At 39.9% G+C, this 25,811-nt stretch overlaps 1 protein-coding gene across 2 annotated transcripts in view; it reads right to left on the bottom strand.

Annotated features, from left to right (window-relative positions):
• The window catches only part of crim1 (cysteine rich transmembrane BMP regulator 1 (chordin-like)), a 78,782-nt gene that overhangs the window by 33,651 nt on the left and 19,320 nt on the right, over positions 1–25,811 (bottom strand). For both annotated transcript variants that reach the window (XM_026933861.3, XM_026933862.3), the window contains exons 3-5: positions 10,116–10,358; positions 6,963–7,083; positions 6,487–6,608 (exon numbers count right to left, since the gene is read on the bottom strand). In XM_026933861.3, coding sequence (XP_026789662.1) covers positions 6,487–6,608; positions 6,963–7,083; positions 10,116–10,358 — 486 coding nt within the window. The remainder of the gene's footprint in view (positions 1–6,486; positions 6,609–6,962; positions 7,084–10,115; positions 10,359–25,811) is intronic.

Raw genomic sequence — 25,811 nt, 5'->3', positions numbered from 1 at the left:
GGAAAAAAGAAATTCTGTGCTATGGCTGCAGCATGAAATTAGGACTTCTGAGGTCTCTATACTGTATCTTTTGCCCATAGTGTTTCAAGTGGCTTACATAAACCGCCAATCATCCTCTTGACAATGACAGCCTTTCTCTGAGCAAAAACCAGTGTAATGACTGTGTATGGTTGGGCTGGGGGGAGCACACACTGACAAATGGAATGGTTGGGGTGTGTGTGTGTGTGCGTGTGTAATCAGAGTAGAAGGGTAATCAGAGTCCTAAAAATATCATTATTGATACACTGAACTCAGAGTGGAACAGAGAGGCTTGAATTCAGCAGCTCTCATGGATCTGTGTTTGTGTATTCACTTGTAAATAACATTATCTCCCTTCCTCTGAGTGATTCTAAGATAAGTGGATAAAGACAGCCAGAATGACAAAAGTGGTATGCAGTGATTCTGATGAGCCAACAAATGGAAAGCAAAAGCTCTATTATTAAACAGAAAGGATGTGAGTTAGCAGAGATAGTAAACAGGCCTGGTGTAGACCTGTGCATTGCTTGTTTACCACCAGGTAGAGGCTTGTGAAAAAGGCATAATTATGAGGCAGCAGAAACAAACACTCAACTCATATAAAGAAGAAACAGCCTGGCATTTAAGCGTGGGTGTTCAGTACACACACACACATATGTTTGTTTTTGTCACATAGGATTTTATATATATATATATATATATATATATATATATATATATATATATATACATATGTGTAAATGTGCAACTGGCTATATGCAATAAGGATTTACTACATCTAATCCTAAATCAAAACCTCACCCTGACCATAACCACATTAACCAGAAATGTTTTTACCATCTCAGCTGTCGAGATTTTAAAGGTGCAGTTTTGCCAAAAAAAGGCACTTTTTCTCATGGGGACAAAACTGTCAGATATTCCTATTCTTGTGGGGACAAACCACACACACATGCACAGCAAGCTAATCAGCCGCTTATCTATCTCCAGCTGGGTGACGTCATCGTCTGAATGAGAATTCTGGTGAACAAACACACTGCCTGAGAATGCTTTCTCCCTCACTGTCCCAAACACACATCCTCCTGTGCCAGAGTGCGCAAGACTGCGCTCTGTCTCCGGCAAACATCTGCCGTCGACAGAGTAATCTAGCCGCCGGTTTGTTTGCAGATGGCACAGCTGATCCAGACAACATGTGGTGGGGTGCTCGGAGCCTGCATGTCCTTCCTGACGATGGAAGGCAACAACAAGGATTTGTTCAAACGCCATCACCCCCATCATAACACAGACAGATACACACTTTCTTAACCCTTGTGCTGTGTTCAATAATTAGCAATGGATGTGCAAGTGAACAATGTGATCTCTTTTGGTTTTACAGCAATATACATTCACAAAACACTTTATTAGGAACACATGTAGTACTTATTCATGCAATTATCTAATCAGCCAATCATGTGGCAGCAGTGCAATGCATAAAATCATGCAGATACGGGCCAGCAGCTTCAGTAATGTTCACATCAACCATGAAAATGTGATCTCAGAGATTTTCAGCGTGACATGATTGTTGATATGATTGTTGACACACAAAAGTCCTATAAACAGGAATAATGGTCAGGTTTTGTTGTTAGCTCCTAAAAACAAAAGAGCAAGTGCATCTGTTCTCACTCACCATTTTCCAGTGACGTTCAGTCACGTCATTTTAATGAGAACTCCAACATACAAGTTGTGGAGACAGAAAACATTGGACTTAAAGTCACAGAATGCAACGCAGTTACACAATGCATTTGCTCTGACTTACGGCAAAGACATGGCTCAGCTGGTTAGCAATCTGTGAGATGACAAGCATGATGGTGTTGATGAAAGCATGATGGTGTTGATGAAAGCATGATGGTGTTGAAATAAGTATGAAAGTTGAAGTCTGCTGCCTGGTCACTTTAGGTAGAGCTGAAGCAAGGGCTAATTCCCACTTGCACCACTATAATCAGGTAGTCCAGTTGTATTATAGGTAATGTAGGAAACCATTAACCTAAGTGACCAACATGTTAATGAAAGAAGTTATACTTAAAAATCAACTTAGAATTTAACCCAGAATAAATAAATTCCACTGAGTGGAATTTCCTTTAAATTCTTGGTCACCCTCTTGGCATCAGGTGTGTTCACAGGAGTAGGGGCAAATAAGAAATAGAGGACTTGACCTTGTTACTCTCTTGGCTCTGTAATTTAAACAGCTATAAATAGGAATTTTAATACATTTTATATTCATTAGCAAAGTCATATTATTTGGAAATATCACCTTTGATATTGTTCTAGTTAAAAATGAAATGAAAAATGAAAAGTTAAAGGTTATTTGCACCAGGGTGAAAATGGGACTGTTTTTGCATTTGCACTAAAATCTAGTCATTACTGAAATGGTGATAGCTAGCACACTTAGCTACGGGTCTTTATCATACGGCGGCTCACTAGAAGTGTTACCTGCAGTTACACAGGTTAGCTAATGTTAGTTAGCACTTGGGCTATAATGTTATCTAGCTTTCTAATGAAATAAAAAAAAAAAAGCAACTTAAATAACAAAATATGTTCGCTGTGCTAATGTTATTTAGCTTGCCAGCAAACCTTGCTCCTAGTTTTCATTTCCCAATATAATAATTAGCCTAATGTTAGTTAACTTACTAGTACTAGTTAATTACACATACTATATAGTTAGCTGAGCATTAGCTGGCTTATTAGAGGACTCGGTTAGCTCCTATTAAAATCTGAAGTGATAACATTAGCTAAACTAACTCTAACTTAGCACAGTGCTAAATCAGGATGTGGCAATTCTTTTAAAAATGCACAGTTTTTTTGGTGTTTAAAAGTGCGAATAGCTGTACTGTCTGGGTGCAAATGAGATATTCTGAAATCAAAATGAATGATTTAAATCTGAACAAAACAATAGGTTTAGCAATACTAATCAAGAAACAGAAAGGCAAACTACATTGCAGTCTTATAAGAGTTAAGAGGCATTTATCATAGCCATCCTCACATTTGGCTGTTTCACTTATTAACTAAAGTGTGTGTAACACCTTGCAGTTCAGTGTGGGCTCATGAGTGGATGTGTCATGCAATGCTCTTCATTTCTTTTGTAAGCTGCATTTTCATGTGCTGATGTGATGACAGTATCTTGAGATGGGAAAGTGGGATGCCAGGGGTTGCAGCACACAACTGATGATGTAAGCAGGACAGCTGTTTCTTATTGATAGCATAAGTTTACGCCCATAGAGATGAGTTCATCCTTCCTCTTCTGTGCTCCCTCTCTCCCTCTCTCTCTACCCCCTTAGGCTGTGTGATATTAATACAGGCTCAGTGCCCAAACGTAGCCACCAGTGGCCAGATGTTCAATCAAAGTGTTCCTGTTTCCGGGGCTTTGATGCTCCCCCGAGCTGATCTTGAGCCCTGCCTCTTTGTTCTCTAATCAGCCGCCAGACACAGGGCTACTTCACAGCGCGCCAGTAAGATGACACACACCCTGGCTCCTCATCATAGCACAGATGTTTGCGCTTGCTGTGTTGCGTTTGCGTGTCTCTGTCTCTTAATGTATGTATTGTGTGTTCATCCTTTTCTTATCCTCCAATCATCAAGCACAGGAGGCTCTTATTAAATGCTATCTTACGTGCAGCACGTGCTTCAGGCTTTACTGTAGGATAAACAGAAAACAAATAAACACCTGCCAGGGAGGTGCAATCATTTTAAGACATGCCTCTTTCCTGTTTCTCCCTATATTGATGTCTGTGTGCAGTGAGACACACTGGATGTCTCATTTTTCTTTAGTTCTAATTTGATCTGGCCTTTTCATGCTGCCTTCCACTGTCTCAAGAAGGTACTCTTCCTCCTTTATTCATCTTCCCTATCTCTTTAAATATCTGGAGCTGCATAAAGGATGGCACCACCGAATTCTGCGAATGCACCTTTGTCCTGTAAATACAGTCGGGTCCACAAATATTTGGACATTGTTAAAGTTATTGTTACAGTATTTTATGTGTATATTGGAGTTGAAATTAAACAATGAATATGAGCTCAAAGTGCAGACAAGGTTGATTTGCTGAAAGCAAAACTCAAGTCAGAACACCCCATTAACAAGCAAGAACTGAAGAAAGCTGCAGTAAAGGCCTGGCAGAGTATCACCAGGGAACAAACCCAGTGTCTGGTGATATCTATGGTTTCTAGACTTCAGACATTCATTGACTGCAACCAGTTTAATTTGACAATTTAATTTATGATTGCTAGTTTGTCCAATTACCTTTGTCGAATCACCTTTGGGGGGTGGGGTTGAACCACATATAAAAAGTCTGGTAATTTCTACATTGTTCACCCGATTTGGACGTAAAAACACTAATATTAAAGCTGAATGTCTGTAGTCAACAGCTAAAACAACAATAATGACAACCATTTTTTTTGGATCTGACTGTATACGTGTAGCAGTCTACAAAAAAACTGTCAGACGTAGCTGTGGCAGAATTCTGGAAAAAAAAAATTGAAACAGCAAGGCCAATTCTTTTGTATTTGCTATACACTGAAGACATTTGGGTTTGAGATCAAAAGATGAATATGAATCAGAATTTCATCTTTCCCTTCCTGATATTTATATATGGATGTGTTAAACAACTTAGAACATGGCACCTTTTGTTTGAACCCATTTTCAAGTGATCAGACTTACTGGAACATGTGACTGACAGGTGTTTGTTGATGTCCAGGTGTGCCCTGTTAGATTGATTAAAAAAATAATAGCTCTGAATGACTTGGCTTCAGGCCTGGGTTTCACCTGTAAAGACTACAACACAGTCAGTCTGCCTAAAGATGGCTAAAACCTTGGTAGCTAATGTGCTTTTCTCAGAGTTTAATGAAATTTTAGGATAGTTACATGCCATAGTGAAATGCACATAAGCCTACTCAGTGAAGTCTGTAATCAGATGCTGACTGTCAAAATGTCTTTTATGCCCTTGCACCATCACAAAGCCCTTGCACCATCATCAGAACAGAGAAGAGTATATACACACTCTGTACGGATGAGAGCAGATGGTTTAAAATCTTTAAATGACCTCATAAAAGACATTAATAACAAGAAATTTAGACAACAGAAGTGACAAAATGAATCGGCAATTATTTCACCTCTTAGTCTGAACAGAGATCAGTTGAGGGAAGAGAAAAAGTTGAAGTTCATGTTTAAATTATAAATGTGGAGGTAGGTGGGGAGGCTTTCAGTGGAATTGTAAAGGAATCTTTAAATGTGTTTTTTTCCCTTTTCAGTTTTTTGGGGTAACCAGACTTTGAAATGCTATACCTTTATTTCTGGATGAGATACATGCAAAAGAGAAACAAATTTAAAAAAACTTTGAACACAATGCAAAAAACGCCATCTTAGCAAGTGAAAATATCTCGAATATAGGCATATTTATCTAGTACTTCCTATTAAAAGATAATAATAAACCAAATATATGAATATTAAACGTATTTCTAGACATTTTCTAATTTCAAGCTTGGAATAGTCTTGTTCTATTGGCAGATCATTTTTCCAATTTCAAGCATTTATTTCTAGGATGAAAAATAAACATGCAATAGAATAAGAAAAATTGAAATGAGTAAAAACATCTAAAACAGACTGAATAATCTTATATTTGATTTGCCCATATTCAAGAGTTTCACCTTATACCATTTTTTGCAGTGCAGCTGAAGGGGTTTCACAGGCCACCAAATGTATGTTTTGGTGGCAAAACAAATGGCCACATTATAACGGTGGTTTTTATAGTTGCTAGTACTTTAGGGATTGGGTCAAAATACCTGCAGTGCTAAAATCAACATGAGCTAGATATGATTTATTAAGACTGCATGGATTGCACAGGAATAATAGACCTCTCAGAGATTGGGAGTGATTTGAGGTTAGTTGGGTTAGCAATTGAAGAAGCAAGGTCATGCCCCTGTCTGTCTGGTTCCATTTCACTCTCCACATAATGATACAAACAAAATCTAACCGCATTAATTCCAGAGTTCACCGCAAAAGCCACGACTGCAAAAAGACTAGTTTTTCTCGTCAGGTATAGAAGTTCAGCTCATCACCTCTCTCAAAGGACATACTGTCTTTGCACTATTTTCTTTCTCTCAAGGAAAACATGGTAGTGAACTTAATGCAACTCTGTGGCTCTTTGTTTCCTTTAAACAAATATACAGTGGGCTTTTCTGAGCTGTCTAAATGAGCTTGCTGCTGTGTGTTTACATTGCTTAAGAAGCTCATTACAAGGGACAGCATTAGTATGTTTGCATGCACACATCACATACTCTTCTCACTAACTCAGTCAACAGACACTGCTTGGCCTCTTGTCCAAGCTCAGTAAGATTCTATGTGCACACTTCACCTATGAACCTCTCCTACACACACACGCACACACACACGCACACACACACACACACACACGCACACACACACGTTGAGCAAACAAGGCCTACCATTGACACACTCGTACACATCACAGCATCGTCCCGGTGTTCCATCACCACGGGAAACTAAGTGGGGCAACGTCCCTGCTGAGCACTGTGGGAAGGTGCAGACACCAGGCAAACACTCACACCTGAAAGCGAGAAGAAAGCAAGACAGAGAAAAATGACAGAGGAAATGACAAAAAAGGAAAGATATAAAAAAAAACAGACAATCAATAATAATTCAGGGTACATTTCAGAGTGTAATGCCATCACTCATTTTTGGCATTTTTACAGGCATGTGTTTCACTAAGCACTATAAAGCCTGAGTAAATAAGAGCATTGTAAAGCAGTGTAACGACACTGTTACTGCGCAGCCAAGCATAATGGAGATAAATGCTTAGTGAAGTTAAGAATCGTGGTCATGGCTGTAGAGCTGTGCTGAAGAGACAGAGAGGTGTGACAGATATGTGAGGTGCGAGTGTGGGTGTGTGTGTGTGTCTCACCTGGTAGGTAGTGTGCAGCAGCCGTCTGCTGTGAGCCTGACCTGGGTTTCGTAGCTGTCTGCTGGACACTGCATGGGCTGTACAGGAGGACATTCCACCGTGCTGCAGTCCACACTGAAAACTGCCCACACAAACACAATCATTAAACGCCTTAACACAATTTGTCAAATCCTCAGGCAGGACTGCAAATAATTTCCCTTAGATTTCACACTCAGAGCAGCTCAGTGCAGTTTAAACCAGAATACACAGAGGCACAAGGCTAAGTGCAGAAAAAAAAGAAAAGAAAAAAAAAAAAAACACAAACACACACACAAAAGGAAACAATTCTAGCGTCTGTCACTTCGTTTACTGCAGCTGCCAACAGGCGTTGACAAGAAAACAAACAGGGGCCAGTATCAACTGTTTCATGTGTACAGTTGGGTCCATAAGTATTTGGACAGTGACAATTTTCGTGATTTTGCCTCTGTACACCACCACAATGGATTTGAAATGAAGCAATCAAGATGTGACTTTCAGCTTTAATTCAAGGGGTTAAAGAAAAATATTGCATTAACCATTTAGGAATTACAGCCTTTTTTGTACATAGTACCTCCTTTTTCACAGGCTCAAAAGTAATTGGACAATTGACTGATAAGCAGTTTCATGACCAAGTGTGGCCTGTTTCCTCGTTATTTCATGACAAATTAAGGAGATAAAAGGTCTGGAGTTGATTCCAAGTGTTGAATTTGCATTTGGTAGCTGTTCATGGGAATATGTGGTCCAAAACGCTGTGTATGCAAGTGAAGGAGGCCATCATTATGATGAAAAACAAAACAGACCAATCAAAGAGATAGCAGAAAGTTTAGGAGTGGCCAAATCAACAAGTGGTACATTCTTAGAAAGAAAGAATGCACTGGCTAGCTCTGCAGCACCAAAAGACCTGGAAGACCATGGAAGACAACTAAAGTGGATGATCGTAGAATTCTTTCCTTGTTGAAGAAAAACCCCTTTACAACTCTAGCCAAGTCGAGAACACTCGAGGAGGTAGGCGTATCATTGTCAAAGTCTACAATCAAGAGGCGCCTTCATGAATGTAAATACAGATGATTAAATACAGATGCAAACCAATTGTAACATTCAAGAACAGAAAGGCCAGATTAGACTTTGCTAAAAAAAACCTCTTTAAAAGCCTGATCAGTTCTGATGTAAGATTAACTTGTAACAGAATGATGGGAAGAGTATGGAGAAGGAAAGGAAGAGCTCATGATCCAAAGCTTACCACATCATCTGTCAAACATGGTGGAGGAAGTGTTATGGCATGGGCATGTATGGCTGTCAATGGACAAGGTCACTGGTGTTTATTGATAATGTGACTGCTGATAGAAATAGTAGGATGAATTCTGAAGCATATAGAGCTATAACTTCGGCTCAGGTTTAGTGAAATGCTACAAAACTGATAGGACAGCACTTCACAGTACAGAGGGATAATGACCCAAAACATACAGCGAAAGCAACTCAAGAGCTTCTTAAGGTAAAAAAAAAAATGGAACGTTCTTAAATGGCCGAGTCAGTCATCTGACCTCAACCCAACTGAGCATAAAGAGCCACAAACAAGCAACAACTGAAGGCAGCTTCAGTAACGGCCTGGCAAAGCATCCCAAGGGAGGCAACTCAGCATTTGGTGATGTCCATGGGTTCCAGACTTCAGGCAGTCATTGACTGCAAAAGATTTGCGTCCAGGTATTGAAAATAATCCTAATACTGTATATCTGATTATGTTAGTTCGTCCAATTACTTTTGAGCCTGTGAAAATGGAGGGACTATGTGAAAAATAGCTGTAATTCCTAAACGGTTAATTCAGTATTTTTGTTGAATCCCGTGAATTAAAGCTGAAAGTCTACATTTCAATCACTTCTTGATTGCTTCATTTGTAATCCATTGTGGTGGTGTACGGAGGCAGAATTACAAAAATTGTGCCACTGTCCAAATACTTATGGACCTGACTGTATATTTTCAGGTTGATACACTCTCCTTCCTTCATGTTTTACATCAGGGGTAGACTCAAGAGCTTCTTAAGGTAAAAAAAAAATGGAATGTTCTTAAATGGCCGAGTCAGTCATCTGACCTCAACCCAACTGAGCATAAAGAGCATAAATCAGCAGCCTAGTCACCCAAGTAGGTCTAACAATCAGAAAAATACAAAAAAAACCCTACTCCTTATTGACTTTCGCAAAACAAAAGTCTTTTTCACAATCTTTTTGACGGCAGAACAATTTTTATTAGGTGGATTAATTAGCATGCATGTAAGACAGGCTATCTTGTCAGAATCAGGAACAAGAATACAGTTTAGCACAAAACTGTCATAAAAATTACTACATATACATATACATATACTACACAGTCACCTGACATAATATGTTTTCTGTGTGATGTGACACCACAGCTCATAGCCCAAACGCTGGCCTGCAACTTTGCTGAGGTCACAAACACAATATGTTACATTAGCTTTGTTAGAAGACGTTAATAATCATGAACTTGTTTGTCTCTCTTAGCATGTAATGATGCACATAACAGTGGGATTATTTTTCCATGATTATATGATAAATGATACAAGATTTAATCATTTAAGAATTTAATGTGCTTTCTGCTTACGCATGTCTGTCCTTTGTTCACTCATAATGCACATGTATCTGTTTTTGGATCAAGATGTCCTTGTCCTTGATTATGTTTTTCTCGTATTAGCCCTGGGTATTATCTATATGGTCTTGAGTGTGTCTTCTGTACATACGCATCAGTATAAAAGCCGGCTGTGTCCAACTTATGTTTAGACTATAGAACGCCCAAGTTGTCTTTGTGTGTGCAACAAACCATCTCTTTTATTATAACATGGCCATTGGTCTCCTAAATCTTCAGTCATCTTACTTCTGATGAAACTGCAGTCATCCAGAAAGATTTACAACATCAGCTAATTAACTCCACATCCTGTATGTTATTACATTAGGCTGCTACCATTTTTATCTGGTTGGGTTTCTGGACAGCCAGAACATATGACTGGGCAACACACTGTAGTTTTTAGATCATAAATGTACCATTTCCCCACTCCTATACATGTCAATTTTGAAACATGTATCTACATGTATACTTGTATCTTTCAAAGGAGCTGTGCATTCTTACCTGGCTTGCACTCGTACAGGTCGCAGCATTCTCCGGGTTTGCCAGAGCTTTTGGATACAAGGATGTTGAGGTAGCCAGGTTGGCACACTTTTCTCAGACACCCAGCAGGACTGCACACACAGCGACTGGGCAGAGGGCAGCATTCGCCAGGTGGGGCATAACCTTCAATCAGCACTGAGTCCTCAGGACAACGGGGAGAGAACTGTACCTCACACCTGGCTTTAGAGCAGTCCGGCCTTTCCTCTATAAACCAACAGAAAGAAATGCAGTCTGAGTCAGGCTGACACGAATGATTTAATCCTGATTAAAACATACTTTGATATTACTGAGCTCAGCTAATTTCTTGCATTGGTTATTTGTGGTCATTTGTATTTACGTTTAGTCATTTTGTAGATACGCAGGTGGACTTGATGCAGTTTGGTTTGGATTTTATGATTATGTGGAGAGAAAAATGCCAACAGAGGGGCACAAGCATGGCCCCCCCCCCCACTTGCCACTTCAACTCATCTCTAATCACACTGCATCTCTAAGTGATTGCCAAATGACAAAAACCAGAGAGACAAAAACTGCAAAGAGTTCAAGATGCAAAGCATTTGTTGAATCTACAAGGATTTAGAACCTGAAAGTACAGAGAATAATGTTGATTAATGCAAGTGTTGGAGTGGTCTAGCTGGCAACTAAAAAGAACAAATTCAAAACTGAGGGCCAGGACACTGAAACAGAAAGATCCCGCTCCACAAGGCAGCTAAGTGCCCTGAACTTGAACACCTGAATTAGCAAGTGGGGGCATTGTTCTGAACCAAGGTATATAGATATTGCGGTACAGAACCCTTTGAGTCTTGGAATGCAAGAACAAGATTCTTAATGCAACTGAAAGCCAATTCTCTCAAGTGAACTCAGTAGATGAGCCACATGAGAGGACAGTAGAACATTATGGACCAGGTGAGCAGCAGCATCCTGAATGGTGTTTAGACAAGGTAACATTTGGAGACCAGCAAGTTCCTGAAAGCCAGTGTAGATTAGACCAGGAATTTTTTGGCAGTGAGGAAATGTTGTCTTCCTCTGATGTTATGAAGAAACAAAACAAATACCTGTGTACCATTTTTCATTGCATAATTTACATGTGAACGTAAGTGGAGCTTTCTGGACAATAGTACTGGCATGCCACTTTATTGTTAAAAGTAAACGCTAACAACAGTACCAGTGGAGGAGCTTAAAGGTCTGCATTTGGTTTTAAGTGGATGCTGCCAACCAAACAAAACTTTCCAGTTTTTCAGTTGTACACAGTGGGAATGTTATCACACATGACTGCTGAAGATTGCTGTGCTGTACATTCCAGTAGAAAAACAATTCAGTCAGCTACAATGCCCCCCGCCAGCTCCAGGGTTCCTGGTTTGATTCTGAGCTCATGTTACTTTCTGTGCATGTTCTCCCTGTGCTCATGTGGGTTTCCACCAACTGTTCAAAAAAATGCAGGTACACAGACTGGCTATGCTGAATTGCCCCTAGGTGTGTAGTGCCCTGCAATGGTCTGGTGCCCCATATGGGTTGAATTCTCCCACCTTGTGCCCAGTGTTGCCAAAACTGGCGCCACCGTGATGTTGACCTGCATAAAGCGTCTACTGAACATGAATAAATGTGGGTTCATAGATTTGTTACCATACTGTTCTGTACCACACTGTCTGGTGAAAAACTGCTTTACCGTCCACTGGGGTCAAAGTGCACCTCTTTTATAACCACATTCTTGACATTCAGGGGACTGCTTGCTCACATTCAATCTACATGGAGGTGGAATGAAGGACTAATAAAAACACAACATGGAAAGGAAGAGATAGGTAAAAACAAATGTCAGTAGGACAAGAGAAAACACCGGATGCAGGATGCTATTTATGTAGGCCAAGTGCTTCTGCATGGAGAAGACAGCCTCAAAAAATACCACATTGTTTTGTACTCCTCAAACATTAAGACAAAAAAGTAAAGAAACTGGGGATACAAGGGTGTTGATGCTGAACAAAACCAAACTGCAAAACTTTCATCACTTGTTGTAGTCTTAAAGTGCAACATCAGTTCATAACATGTAATGATAGGTCCAAGTTCTGCTGTTTGTTTGCTATAAACCATGCAGAAAGACAATTGCATCTAATGTATGAAATGTAGCTATTATGTAGAGACAATGTGGCCCATTACTCCCTTTTGATGTGTGAGGAGAGGAGAGTCCTCAGTGGAGCTGCTCCTCTCCTAAGCAAGAGAAGGTAATTACCTCCAATGAAGGGTAGCAAGGGAAAGAGAGTAGAGGGAGAGCGTAATGCCCGCAAAGACACAATAAGAGCAGCGAAGAGACAGCTATTTAAAAAGCGGCTCATATTTAAGTGCAGTGTTTATGTGTCATTACGCGAGAGCATGTCACTGAGTTTTTTTGTTCTGGACGAGGAACCGAAGAAAATGACGATAGAATTATGAGTTGAATTTAAAATGACTCAACAGGCAGAGAAATAGCATGCAGAGATGAAGAATGGTGTGAATAAAAGTCAGCTCTGAGAAAAGAACAAATGTGCAACTTCGTTAAAAGTGCAAGAACAAGCAAGTGAAATAAAGCAGTGTCTAACGTGGCGAGAAAATGAGACCTGCATACATTTAGTCAATTACAGCCTACTCCAGAAGATGCGCTGCTATAAAGTGCACCAAACCAGGCAGAAAAGCCCACCACATGCACCATTTTGCACTCAGAGGAAACCATTCGGAAGCACTTCTATGTTTGAAAGATGTTTGAAGTGGGTTTTTTGCTGAATAAAATGAGTGCCTATGTTGATGCTATAAATCTTTCCTAAATCCTTCTTTCTCTATCTAACTCTCTCTCCCGCAAACCTTGTAGACGCTTTTTCCATCTGCTTGTTCTGCCTGCCAAAACCCATCATAATGTTTCAAAAGCTGCACAAGACCATCAGTGGACAAATTCACTTTGTATGTTCCATTTCTGGCTGATGTACCAGCTTGGGCAGACTTTTAATCAATTTGATCAATTTTCTCCTGGGCACATGAAAAGCAGATCCAGACCATGGCAATGACCTGCAAGAGCCTCTCAACAGTTCATAGCCACGTCTGCTCGTGCTCCTGTTTACCATGGAAGGATTGTGGGTAATGCCCTGAGCAAATTTTCCCCATTTATTGTGAGCAGAGTATGGGCTCAAAACAGCAGGAATATGGAAACCCTAATAAGCACACATTATGACACAGAAATGGCTGTGCCCGGGTCGTTTTCGGTGCTGGAAAGTCAGGGAGAATGAGCACCATTAATGGAGTATCCGTGAAAACATGGAGCATGTCAGCAAAACGAGAATGATAATAGACCACTGTAGCAACCCAGCTGCAGGAGGAGGATTTTTTGAAAGCATGTTTTTCTCTTTCACAACAGTTTTTTCTTTTTTTTGGTAATGGTCAATGTTTGTCACTATTGCCATCATCCCAGGGACCTGGAAGCAGCCGGAGTGATACACGTTCAACCAGGAGAGAGGAACCTGCTGCCATGCACAGTAATGAAGTCCAGACAGACCTGGCACTACTGCGGCATGATACACAAATAGATCGGGCACTTCTGCTTCAATGAATAATGTATGGTTAAAAAAAAAAACCTGACCTATATATCCAACATATAAGGTAAAGTTGACAATGTTGTCAAACACTTGCTTATCACTGTCCAACTGAATGATCCAGTAAGTCCTCAAATGCATCATCTTAGGGGCAGTCATTAACAGAGACACGCTTATGGCAAGGAATGCTTAGTTTTACACAATAATGTCATTATTTGATATTCCAGTGTGCCAGTGCAGGTTACCGAGTCAAACCTAAACAGTAAAGAGAGTGAGGCAGAAAGAAAACAACTGAGAGATCCTCATGAGATAAATGTAGGAAAAAAAACACACGTTTCCTGCCATCCAACTGCCTTCTTTATTTGCAGTTAAAGTTATTAAAAGGGGCTTATTTTATGACTTATTTCAAGTTGTGACATAAATTTGCACTGTGCCAATCAAACTGATCAGGTGAGGAAACATATAAATGATAAGTACATAGAACAAAAAAGACAAGATGGAACCAGCAGATGAATGAATCAAGTGATATCAAGCATGATTTGTATCTAATATTCCTAGATGTGAGACTATGCACGAAATCAGCAAGACTGTTTAAGCTACTGGTTAAAAGGCAATCACTGGTAGGCTAGACAGATAAGGATGTAGCTACAGATACAAAACAAACACTGACTATATTCTTAGCCTTCTCTCTCATAGCATCACTTGTATAGATAAACTAATATCTGATGCAGATTATTTCTTCAGTATTCATCGAAATAAAAAATGAAACACAAACCCACAACCCAAAGCAAATTACTGTGTACCTAATAACAGCTACAAGTAGGCTCTGCTTGCATTTTTCTTCCACTATTGAGCAACACAGTAAGAGAAATCATGCTGGCTGCTGTGAAACATGACTCCTAAGTGTGAGAATTGCTCAGAGCCAAGCTGCTGTAATGAAATGGCTCTCTTCTCCCATTCCCCTCCTCGTATTTCAGCCAGCTGTGGACGTGCCATGCAGACGGAGGCAGTGGAGGGTATCCATGGAGAGGAATGGGATTAAAATGAGCCGGCATCGATACGATCCTCCATTGACTCATTAACAACCATGCTTAATCTAGTCTGTCAGAGAGAACATGCTGCAGCCCAACACACAAACACACACATTTCACCAAACAAAAGGCTCTACAGGGCCTCAGATGAATTACAATGGTACAGACATTTATGGTGAAGGCACAGACATTCACTAAACTTTCTAGAGGGCAAAATTCTCCAGTGACCAATCACTACCTGTTTACAACACAGTAAAACCAGATTTATCGAGTCACTCTAACGGTTTATGGAAAACAACTGCCTTAATACATCTGACTTGCTTTTACTTAGTTGTGTAAAATTGGCACAAATGAGTACCATACATACATGGATTTAGTTAAGACACCATAAAGTGATCAGTACCTCAAATTTCCATTAAACATCTGAATGAACTCAGGTTTTACCATGAATTGTCTTTCAAAATTATTTTTTTAAATGCATGGAAAAACCTTGGCCATGACGAAAACTGCACTGATCATGACAAAAAACGGAGACTACGCTTGTGTGATATAATGATCGTCCCTACACGATATTACACTGCCACGATATCCAATGACATGTATTCTGATTATGTATTACATTATCAGACCTTTATGCATTTTGCACAGGAGCTCTGCAATTTAAAATGGGAGGTTGCTAGCACGAGTTATCACTCAGTCTCTCCCAATAAAACAGGGAATCTGGAATGATTTCTGCAGGCATTCTGAACTCACCTATATTATCCTGCACTTCCTGGAAGCCCCGCCCCCTTCCCCTGATTTCATGTGCCCACAACTAATGTCGGCTCCCTAGCATTCTGCGTAGGTAAATGGAAAATGTTTTGAGTTCATTAATGTTATATAAAATCTATAGCTAACACTAGACAAGTATATAGTTAATATCAGTTACATAAGATGCCACTGAAAAATATCAGCAGAGAAAAGGCAAACGCGGCTCTTTCATTTTTCAGCCAAAAGAGAAAAATGGAGGAAGATTTTGGCTGAAAAATGAAAGAGCTGCGTTAAATAGGCCTAATGGATCTAACACTTTACAAATAATTTTAATGGTGGTGATAAATAGAAAGTGATTAAAATGTACTTTTTTTGACCAGCCCTCTCCTGCTCTCTCCTGCGTCGCTCACTGGAGATGCTCAAAAACCTAGAGTAGCATCAACATTGAAAATGTTGGCCATGTGAACATTAGACTGTAAAAGAATTATGTCAAAAATATACCGTTACTGTGATATTTTAAAATGGAAAATCGCAGGCGGGGGGGAAAAAAAACACACAAACCTGGAGATTAACAGGACACTAAGAAGTCCTTCCTACCATCTATGGAGGATTAGCATAATTTTCAAGGTTTCATTTGGACCTCTTGTAAATAAGGTAACCTTTTCCTTTTCCACTTGTTTTTGGTAACTAAGATGGAGTGTTCTTGCTCATCCTTCAAGTACAGGCTCCTTCAAAGGCTCCTGCAAATGGCTTTGTCCAGCTGAGAGCCTGGAGCATGAGTTCAGCGAAAGTGGCCTAGAGACAGACCTGTACTGAACAAAGAATCATTAGACAATGATGGACTGTCCCTTCGTACCTCACTCAATCACACATCCACCACAGGAACCGCAGCCGCTTTAACATCTGTATTATCAGTTCTTCTGAGATTACTTTCTACTTCTTACATCTGATTAAAAACTGCAATGTAAAAAATTCTAGAGTTTTACATTGCACATTTATAATGAATACACAGAAATTATAGCCACTATATATTTTAAGATATAAATTGCCAAAAACAACATTTTCGTTTTTCATCCAAAAACAGATACCCTGTTTCGCCCAAAGGACTTTTCCATTACAGTTGGAAACCACCTGAAAACATCCCAATCATTATGCTAACCACATATAATAGTTTATACTTGATTTGTTTAATGTTAGTTCTTTTTTTGGAGCATTGTCCTATTAAAAGGTGGAGGACTGCTAATGAAAAGCAATCGTCTCTTTTTTAAATTAGCTTGTTTTTCATTTAATCATTGCTTAATAATTGCTTTGAAATTGTAAATGAAAACAAAAGCTAATAATAATAATAATAATAATAATAATAATAAAATATAGTCATAAGCAGCAATCTGTGGGGTTAAAGCACCCTTCGCAAACAGCACCTCCAGAATCCAGTTCTTGCCAACATTTAAGTGACAGTAGTTCAGTGCTAACATTGTTAAATGCCTGCTGATTGGCTGACAGCAACCGTGTTTATAAGTAACCCAGTCGTCATTAGAAATACGCTTACAGATTAGCACGACAAATTTAGTACGCCAAATTGTTGCTAGATCAGACGTAATATTCCTAAGAAATAGCTATTTGAACTTAACCCTGCCTCCTACAAATGACAATGCCCAAAATTTTGCACATGGCCTTGGAATCTTGCCTTGAACATGCCTTTCAAGTTTCATGCAAATCCATGCAATCACTTATGAGTTACAGGTGCTTGAGGAAATTAAACTAGGCCCTGAAAGGATAGATTGCCATTGGCAAAGAATTTTGTGCCCAATTTTGGTTTTGGTTTTTGGTTCAGGAATTACCATTGTGATGCATCATTGCCGTTTATGCCTAGCCATTTCCTCTCGAATTATACACAAATATTTCACTAGAAATAATCCTTGACAAGCATTATGACTTTGTAGTTTTTCACCCACCATATTCTTATTGAGCACAGAAGATCACAACATACCTGCTGGGCATTTAAAGAATGCATTTGGGAGGGAAAAAATTTCTCTAAAGCATCTTTAATAAAACACACAAAGAACTAGACTACAAAAATAGAATACATCTTGGTTAATATGGAAAGATAAACAGAAATGAAATGACGCATCTTAGAGCATCTCCTGAAGGGCATATTGAGAATGGAGGGAGCACTAGAACCTCCGCCACCTGCTCCAGAGGGTCAAGCAACCACTACAAACCATCTTCATCCATTTTCTTCTCTGCCATGCTAGTATAATTCAGTTTAGACTAACTCTATTGTGCCTCCACAACAGAAGCATGTATATCTGCCACCACTAAGCACTCATTAGCTCTATCAGTAGCTCTCTTAGTGGAGAAATGCTTTATTAGCCCAGAGGGAGCCTGGGTTTTGTTCAATAAAGGACCCTCTACACTGCCATCAGTGCACTGATAAAGCTTTAAGCATGAAAGTAAAGATAGAATGGCTTGATGAAGAGACGTATATAATTTCATGACAACCCAAGGGCATACAAGATGATTTATTAGCTTATAAACAGAGTCAGTATAAATGTTCATTTTAAGGAAAGAGATTATCAGATCACCGCTGAGCACCAGCTCTTGTAACTGACAGCTGCTTTTGGGGCGATTATTGGATTTGATGCAGAGACTGACAGTGTGTAAACTCTCTCTCTCTCTCTACATCTGGCCTGCCTGTAGAATATAGTAGCAAATGATGAAGACAGATCTGTGGAAAAAAAACTACAGGTGAGCTTTTAAAAAAGTATAAAATGTGACTAAAAGACAACCTCTGGGAGGCCGCCATGTTGAGATGCCCATGGTGAAAGGGCCGTTCTCTGAGACACTGATAGCCTTGTATTTCTTTAGAGATGCAGAACTGCCTGCAGGTAAAGCTACAGCTTCATCTCATCCAGTTAACACTGTCATCCAACTGACAGCTGAGCGGCTGTGTGCATGACAAGCCAAAGAGAAAGTGTGTGTGAGAAAGAAAGGAAAAGTAAAAAACGAGCAGAAGACAGGATGAAATATGAAAAGCATAAACCGTGGTGAGAGGTGAAAGCTGGGGAAAGAAAAAAGTAAATAGAGATGGACACACAAAATAAAAGAGTGAAAGTCAAAAAGACAAAAAAAAATAAAAAATACCAACAAAGTAAGGTGAACAAGTGAGACAGAGTGAGAGTGCAAATCGCTGACCCGTAGCCAGGAAGGGTGAGAATCGATGTGTTTCGGGTTAGCAGTCAAACGTAGAAATTTTGCATGAATAATGCGTCTCCATTCTCATTGCTGTGTTCTGGGATCTGCGTACAGAGATATGCCCAAAAACATACTGTACTATTTGGGTATTTATTTGCTTTATTTCACAGCAGCTGCAGCACACACATGCTCATGTTAATTCTGTGATTCATGTTAATACCTCTGTGTGTGTGTGTGTGTGTGTGTAGCGTACTGATTGGATAAATAAAGGCGGGAGGTGAGTAAAGGCAGGCTGTAACTGTGCTCATTCTGTGAAAGCAGAACACAGCAGACAGAGAGGTAGCTGTCTAGCTAATTAAAAGCTAGCTAAAGCACAAGCAGGAATTAAAAGTTGCTCTGTCCGCTCAGCAGGCTGCTAGCACACAGCACTGGTGTGAGTTTACTCATTCTCTAGCAATTCATGCAGCTCTGAGGCTAAAAGTATTGAGCTAATTGCTAATTTTAGTTAAAAATTAGGAAAGGAAAACCCTGCGAAAAAAAAAAAACAAGCTTATTCTGTCAAGCTAGTAGAAAGGAAACAGTTTGGGAATAATCACTACTAATGTTACACTATATGGCCAAAATTATGTGGACACATGAGTTCAAAACATCCCATTCCAAAACCATGGTCATTAATACTGAGTTGTTCCTCCTTTGCTGTTAACAGGCTCCACACTTCTGAGAAGACTTTCTTCTAGATTTTGGACCGTGGCTGTGGGGATTTGTGCCCATTCACCCACAAGAGCACAAGAGATCAGGCATTGATGTCTGGCAAGAAGGCCTGGTGCAAAGTTGGCATTCCAGTTCATCCCAAAGGTGTTCAGTGGGGTTGAGGTCAGGGCTCTGTGCAGGCCACTCGAATTCTTCAACTTCAACCTCAGTAAACCATATTTTATGGACCTCACTTTGTCCACAGGAGCACTGTCATGCTGGAACATGTTTGGGCCACTTAGTTCCAGTAAAATGAAATCGTAATGCTAAAGCATTACGTGGACTTTAGATTATTCTGCAGTTATGCTCATGAAAACAATAGAAAAAACTTAACATGCTACATTTTTGATATAATTTTTTAACAGATCGGCTGTCTAATGTCCCCCTGGCCGACAATTTTCACTGTTCATCTGCCACTCAGAGTGTTTGAATGCATCATTAAAACATATTGCACACAAGCCTAGGCAGTAGCTCGAGAACTCAATATTTTGTAGGATTTTTTTTCTCCCATGACTCAATTTTTAACCAAAAAGCTTTAAAACTAACATGATTTGTCATTTTCCCATTTATTTAGGCACACTGTAGAAATATGACCCCCCACCCCCAAAACAGAAACAAGCAGCCTGTCAAACCAAGCTCCCAACCTTTCCCACTTCACCAGTCTACCATCTTTGATTTGGAGCCAGGAAGAACCCTGGTGTTTGTGTGTGTATGTTACAAATGAGATTCCTGCACCCCGTGCCGACTCTCTGCCTGACAAATAAACATGAGCCCCAATAACGCAGCGAGAGAATGAGCTCATGAAGAAGGAACCCTTGCTTCAGAACACAGCATGAGTGATCCACCCCTGATCTGTTATACACAGTTACACACACTGACACACTTCTGTTGTTTGCTGTACAGACGTGTTATTGCCTATTTTCACTTTTCCTCATTGTGTGCCTTTTGCAAATAATGGAACATTTGCTATGTACAGGAAAATCCATGCCAAGTGGCCAGGGCCATACATCAACTTATTTCCGTCAATAACCACAAAAAAGCCAATAGAGCAAAATCAGCGAGAGTTACGGCTCAACAATTCTGCTGAGCTTCAGAAAGAGATGAATTGAAGTCAAAATAAGCTAAAATAACACCTAAGACTTTGTCTGCCTCTTTCTGTACCCAACTATATAACATGCACTTTCACTGGCTTTCATGCTTTTGTTTTATTTACTGTGACCTTGTATGTGTGTGTGTGTGTTTGTGTCTGTAGGGGTGGGACTCATCAGGAGCCAGAAGGATTAGAGAGCTGCTGTCTTATTAAAAACCATCAGTTTCTGCAAAAATGTGCCTTGTGCAAGTCTCCACCTATAGCAAACACGAACGCTGGATTAGGCTGGAAGTGAAGTGTAACTTCATCATCAGCCAAAAACATCTTTCACCATGTTCTCAACGTTACTCTCTTCAGTAATCAGATAAAATGTCATATTTCCTCACAAACACCAAACCACAGCATTCCCCAGAAACAGCGCTTTTTAAAAGTCACAGATTACAACTGTGCGATGTTCCACCTCAAGAAAAATGGAAACGTAGAACAATCAAATTGACCCCCAAATGTCTAATCCATGTTCATGTGTGAGTCCATGATATGAAATAAGATTAGTGTGATTTCAAAACCAAATTCTTTGGAGGATTAAGTACATCTGGCGTAAAAAAAAAAGGTGTGAATGATGGAATTGGTTTTTCACTCCCTGAAACACTGCAGTGAGAAACAATTTGAAACCAAAAGCCAAAGCTTATGTGCCTCATCGTTCTATCTGTTGCAGATTTCACAGTGTATCACAGCTTGTCTTAATAAACACCACATAGCCTTTACAGCTTTACAGTGCATCTATTCATTGATCACAGCTGGAGGGTCAGTGCAACACCTACAAGGTGATGGAAATCTCAGCATTATAGATGTTGTCTGGTTTTCGTGCCTGAATAAACCCAGCCACATGATGAATAACTGAGGATGAAAACACAAGGTGCAGTGGTTTTGTCACTAAAAACTGTAAACACATCTTTCTCCACAAGGTTTCTCATAAACGCACTTTCTAGGTTATTTTGTCCCCTTTTGCGCAATAAATCTCTCTCTCTCTCTCTCTCTCTCTCTCTCTCTCTCTCAGTATCTTGCCATGGGGTCATTAGATGGATTAGGATTAGAGTGCTTCCAGCGGAAACACTGTAATTGGGGCCCGTTTGGACTCTTTGCATCTTTCCTGCTGTGGAGCCTTGGAAAAAAGTGGCCATTCTCACACACCTCCGCATCCCTTCATCAGACAGACAGACAAACAGGGAGGGAGGGAGGGAAGAAGGAAAAGCAGGAAAGGAGGAATTCTTTTGGAGTGACTCGGTCCTCAGCTATGCACTCCACCCACGCAGGCTGGAAATGGCTAGATTTTGAGTGTTTAGGCCAGGCTAACACCCACCTACTCTTGCTGTCTCATATCCTGCTAACCAGCCTGGCTCGTGTGTGTTTCAGTAAGCTTCGAGGACCAGTCTTCCAGAAGAAAAACAGAGAGAAAGAGAGCGTGAGTGAGGAAGCCGTCTCAGCTGAAATGAGCTGGTGTAAGATGAGTGCTTCAAATGGAATGGCAAATGAAAGCGCTCGTCCAAGCGAGCGAAATAAATAACAAGGATGTGGTCCAGATGAAATTGCCACCCAGTGTGGAGAAATGACTTGAAAGATTAGTGTGTTTCTAACATGAAAAACAGGCAGGAGCGATGAGAGGAAACGAAAAGAAGCTCAGGGATAATGACTTCATCTTCATGCTCCATGCTTCCCTAAGGAAGGCCCATAAATGCAATATGAATAATGACTCGGCTTGAACTTCACTTTTACTTTGAGAGAAAAATTTCAGTTTCATCTTGGAATTTTGACACTTAATCCTTTCTGTGAGGTACCATTGTGATTGTTTAAATATTAAAAAAAAATCATTGTTTAAAAATGTTTTTTTAATTAATATTGCAAAAAGATATAGCTAAACAAACTGATGTCGAACTGACCACTAATGATGTGACAGATGCAGTGTAGTTCATTATCAAAGTGTCAAAACTGCAGTCTCAGACATCTCATCTCCAGATAAGTAGTAAATGATAAGGGCAGTGTAATTATGAAGTGCATCTGGATCTGATAAATTTTGTGTAAGAGCTGACAGGAGCAATGGCTACCTTGAACGGCATTCGGTCTTCAGCTCTCCCATTAACAATAATCACAAAGACAAATACCATTATTGAAAGAAGTGTTGTGATGTGAGCCTTCAAAAATCCAATCTTCCACCTAACAATCTGTCCTTGTGCACTTTCTCTCTTTTGTAGCCTTGGGCTCTCCTCCCTCTCGCTCTGTCCGTTTTTCAGGCTGTCCTTGAGGCACTGGAGGAGCGCGACATTCCGCTGTAGAGTCGCGCTTCCTGCATTCCTGCCATAGCACAGTCAGTCATGCAGAACCCTGCACAGTAAGGGTCCACGAATTATTTCCCAACATGTGTTCTACAGGGTTATTAATAAGCACGGCAGCAGAGAGCTGTACACGGGACGTCCATGGGGGAGGCTGTGAAAGGCCGTAAAAGGGCTTACATGGAATGGAAACAAATATGGTCTAAATAGACATAGGAGTTTGATGGTCCAAACTGTATGGCAATAAGTAGACAAATGAGGTTAAACTATGAGCCTTGCCCTCTGAAGATTATCATGCCATGCAGCACATGCATTAATTTCACTGAACTAATTTACTGTGTGTGATTCTGTCACAGTGTAACGGTAGCTGATTGGTAGATTTTGCCTTCCAGCAGGTCAGGAAACAGAAATGTAACAGCTCATCTTCTTCACACTATCATTACATTAACACAGTGACTTCTTGTGAGTCCGAATATCCAGGCATGCTTGTTTTTTTTCTGGCTCGTGGCATTATACTTGTACTTTAGTCCTGCTGCAGGTCAGTTAGAAAGTGTGTGAAACTTGCTTTGGGAACACAAAAACTCCCAGCATCCACATGAACAGCAGCTGCAAACGAGGCATGGCCACAAGTGCTCTCCGAAAAATGAAAGCACAGCCCTGAGTTATTCCATTCCATTCAGAGAGCTTTTCACAGCTGACATTAAAATCTGGGATCTATATAAAGCCTGCATTGCTCATCTATTCATCAATCGCTTCATCAATCAAGACCCATATATGTCACATATATGCAGTATACACACACACACCAAATGCATTCAACATTCAACCTTGCTGCTGAAAAAAATAAAACAGCTCACTGCAGGAATTAATCATATGAATATAAACCCAGCAGGTGGTTTGACGGAGATTGATCAGCTGATTGCCAGCGTATTACCTGCACAACAATTGAACAAAAAGTCTCTTCCTCTCATCTTGTCTTGTTCTTTTTGTTCCTCTCTCTTTTGACATTTCCAATATCTGGCTTTCTAATAGAATTAGTTAGAAAAAGAAAAACATAAAACATTAATATGTCTCTCCTCACATCCTGTAGGTTCAACACAACTCGCCTGAGCAATACCAGTCTATTAAATATGACATTTTTAAACATAAAAATCCAACACTGAACATCAGTTCAGTACATTACGCTGCTTTAAGTAACCTGCCCAGTGGGCTGTTTACTTTTATTTTGCTATCTGTGATCTTCAGGCTTTATTAACCTCTTAAACACCCAGGAGCCTTTTGCGAGTACAGGCCTACATTCCTCTCAGTCGTAACGACATACTTTTCCTATTAGTTTCACTGGAGTAACTGAATAATTCATAGTAGACACTGAATACTGTGCTTTAATATGAATAACTGAATAATAAGTTGAAAGTTTAAAGGGTTAAAGGTTTCGAGAGTTCCATCCTCACTGATGACTCAAAATACCTTGAGGTGATGTATGATAAACTGACTTGGTCTGAAAGGAGCTTAAAATTACTGGCAGGGGGAGAACACACACACATACACACACACACACACACACACACACACACACACACAAAATTGTCATACATATTGTCTAATATGTAATGCTATGCTACACCTAAATCGAACGCTCTTTTAGTTTAAAAAAAAAAAAAAAAAAAAAAAGTACGGACATTTTTTGTCCCAAGACCCCTCCCCCCACACCCACAGTGCCCTGCAGCAGTTTTGATGGATCCATGCTGTACTCTAGTCCATGCCAGAGAATTCACCAGGTTGCAGTGAACCAGTCACAGCCATTAGACAGATGTAAGAGGATATCACTTCAAAAAGCCCTACAGTTGTGGTGAGACCATTCATGAGACAAGCACGTAACCTCGCCCCTGAGAGTATTCAATACCTCATCGTTAAGGTGATAAAGCTGTGTTCCTGTCTGAGCAACAGCAATACCTGCAGCTCTTTGAAGCTGATCACAACTCTCATATAAATTCTCTCGCAGCAAACCTGAAAAATACCACCAGCAAGAGTTAATCATTAAATATCTTCATAAACCATTAATCTGTAGCATTCAAATGCAAACTGCAAGCTATCTTCTATTAATCTCTTCCTACAGGATCTCTCTTTTTATGACAAGCTGTGTCAGAAAGCATTAAATTCACCATCTCAACACACTCGGAGTGCAGAATCAGAAGATGATTTCTCCAAAAGGATAGGTAGTGAGGGACAGATAAGAGCATCTGACCAGCCCACTGCTTTTAAAAGGTAGTGGGTCTAACAGTGGAAGCTCTCTCCTCTGCGTCACGACTCGACGGTCTCAAAATCCCCTGCATTCACTGTAGTACTGGATGTTAACCTGGGATTATACACAAAATCTTTAATACTTGCCACAATCTTTATTTAGCACTTGTATCAAGCGTCTGACCTATAATGGTTTATTAAATATGACCCTGAATACATTACAGAACAATTAAAATGTAAAGTAATTTTGTTATGTCTCTTTATGGGTTGTTGTTTTTGCTGTAATTTTGATTTTCAACCAAATCTATCATGAGTTTCATCTTCTCCGCAGACTCAAAAAAGGTGATTTATGATAAACTGATGTGGTCAGAAAGTAGCTTTTAAAATTCCTGTTGGTGGAAAAGACACACAGAGACAAAAATGGATGTTGCCCTCGGATTATACATTGTCTTTCCTACAAAGTTTCACAAATGAGATGCAGATCATCATTTGTGCAGTTCATACGTCATTCCATGTGCTCATGTCTGCACTCATTCCCATGCAACTTTAATAAGGGTCATCATACACTGGAAAATGTGCAGAGGCGTTTTAATTTCAAACCGTATGTGTGATGCCTTGACTGTAGTTTAACATGCATTAAGCTTGAGTGCTGCTTCAATGAGAACGTCCAGAAAGAAAAATTATACTGCCATCAAATGACATCAGTGTATAAATTGATCATTAGT

The sequence above is a fragment of the Pangasianodon hypophthalmus genome, chromosome 10, assembly GCF_027358585.1.
Source record: "Pangasianodon hypophthalmus isolate fPanHyp1 chromosome 10, fPanHyp1.pri, whole genome shotgun sequence".
Classification (NCBI taxonomy): domain Eukaryota; kingdom Metazoa; phylum Chordata; class Actinopteri; order Siluriformes; family Pangasiidae; genus Pangasianodon; species Pangasianodon hypophthalmus.
The sequence above is the reverse complement of the archived record's forward strand: the minus strand, read 5'-3'. Positions and strand labels throughout refer to the sequence as shown.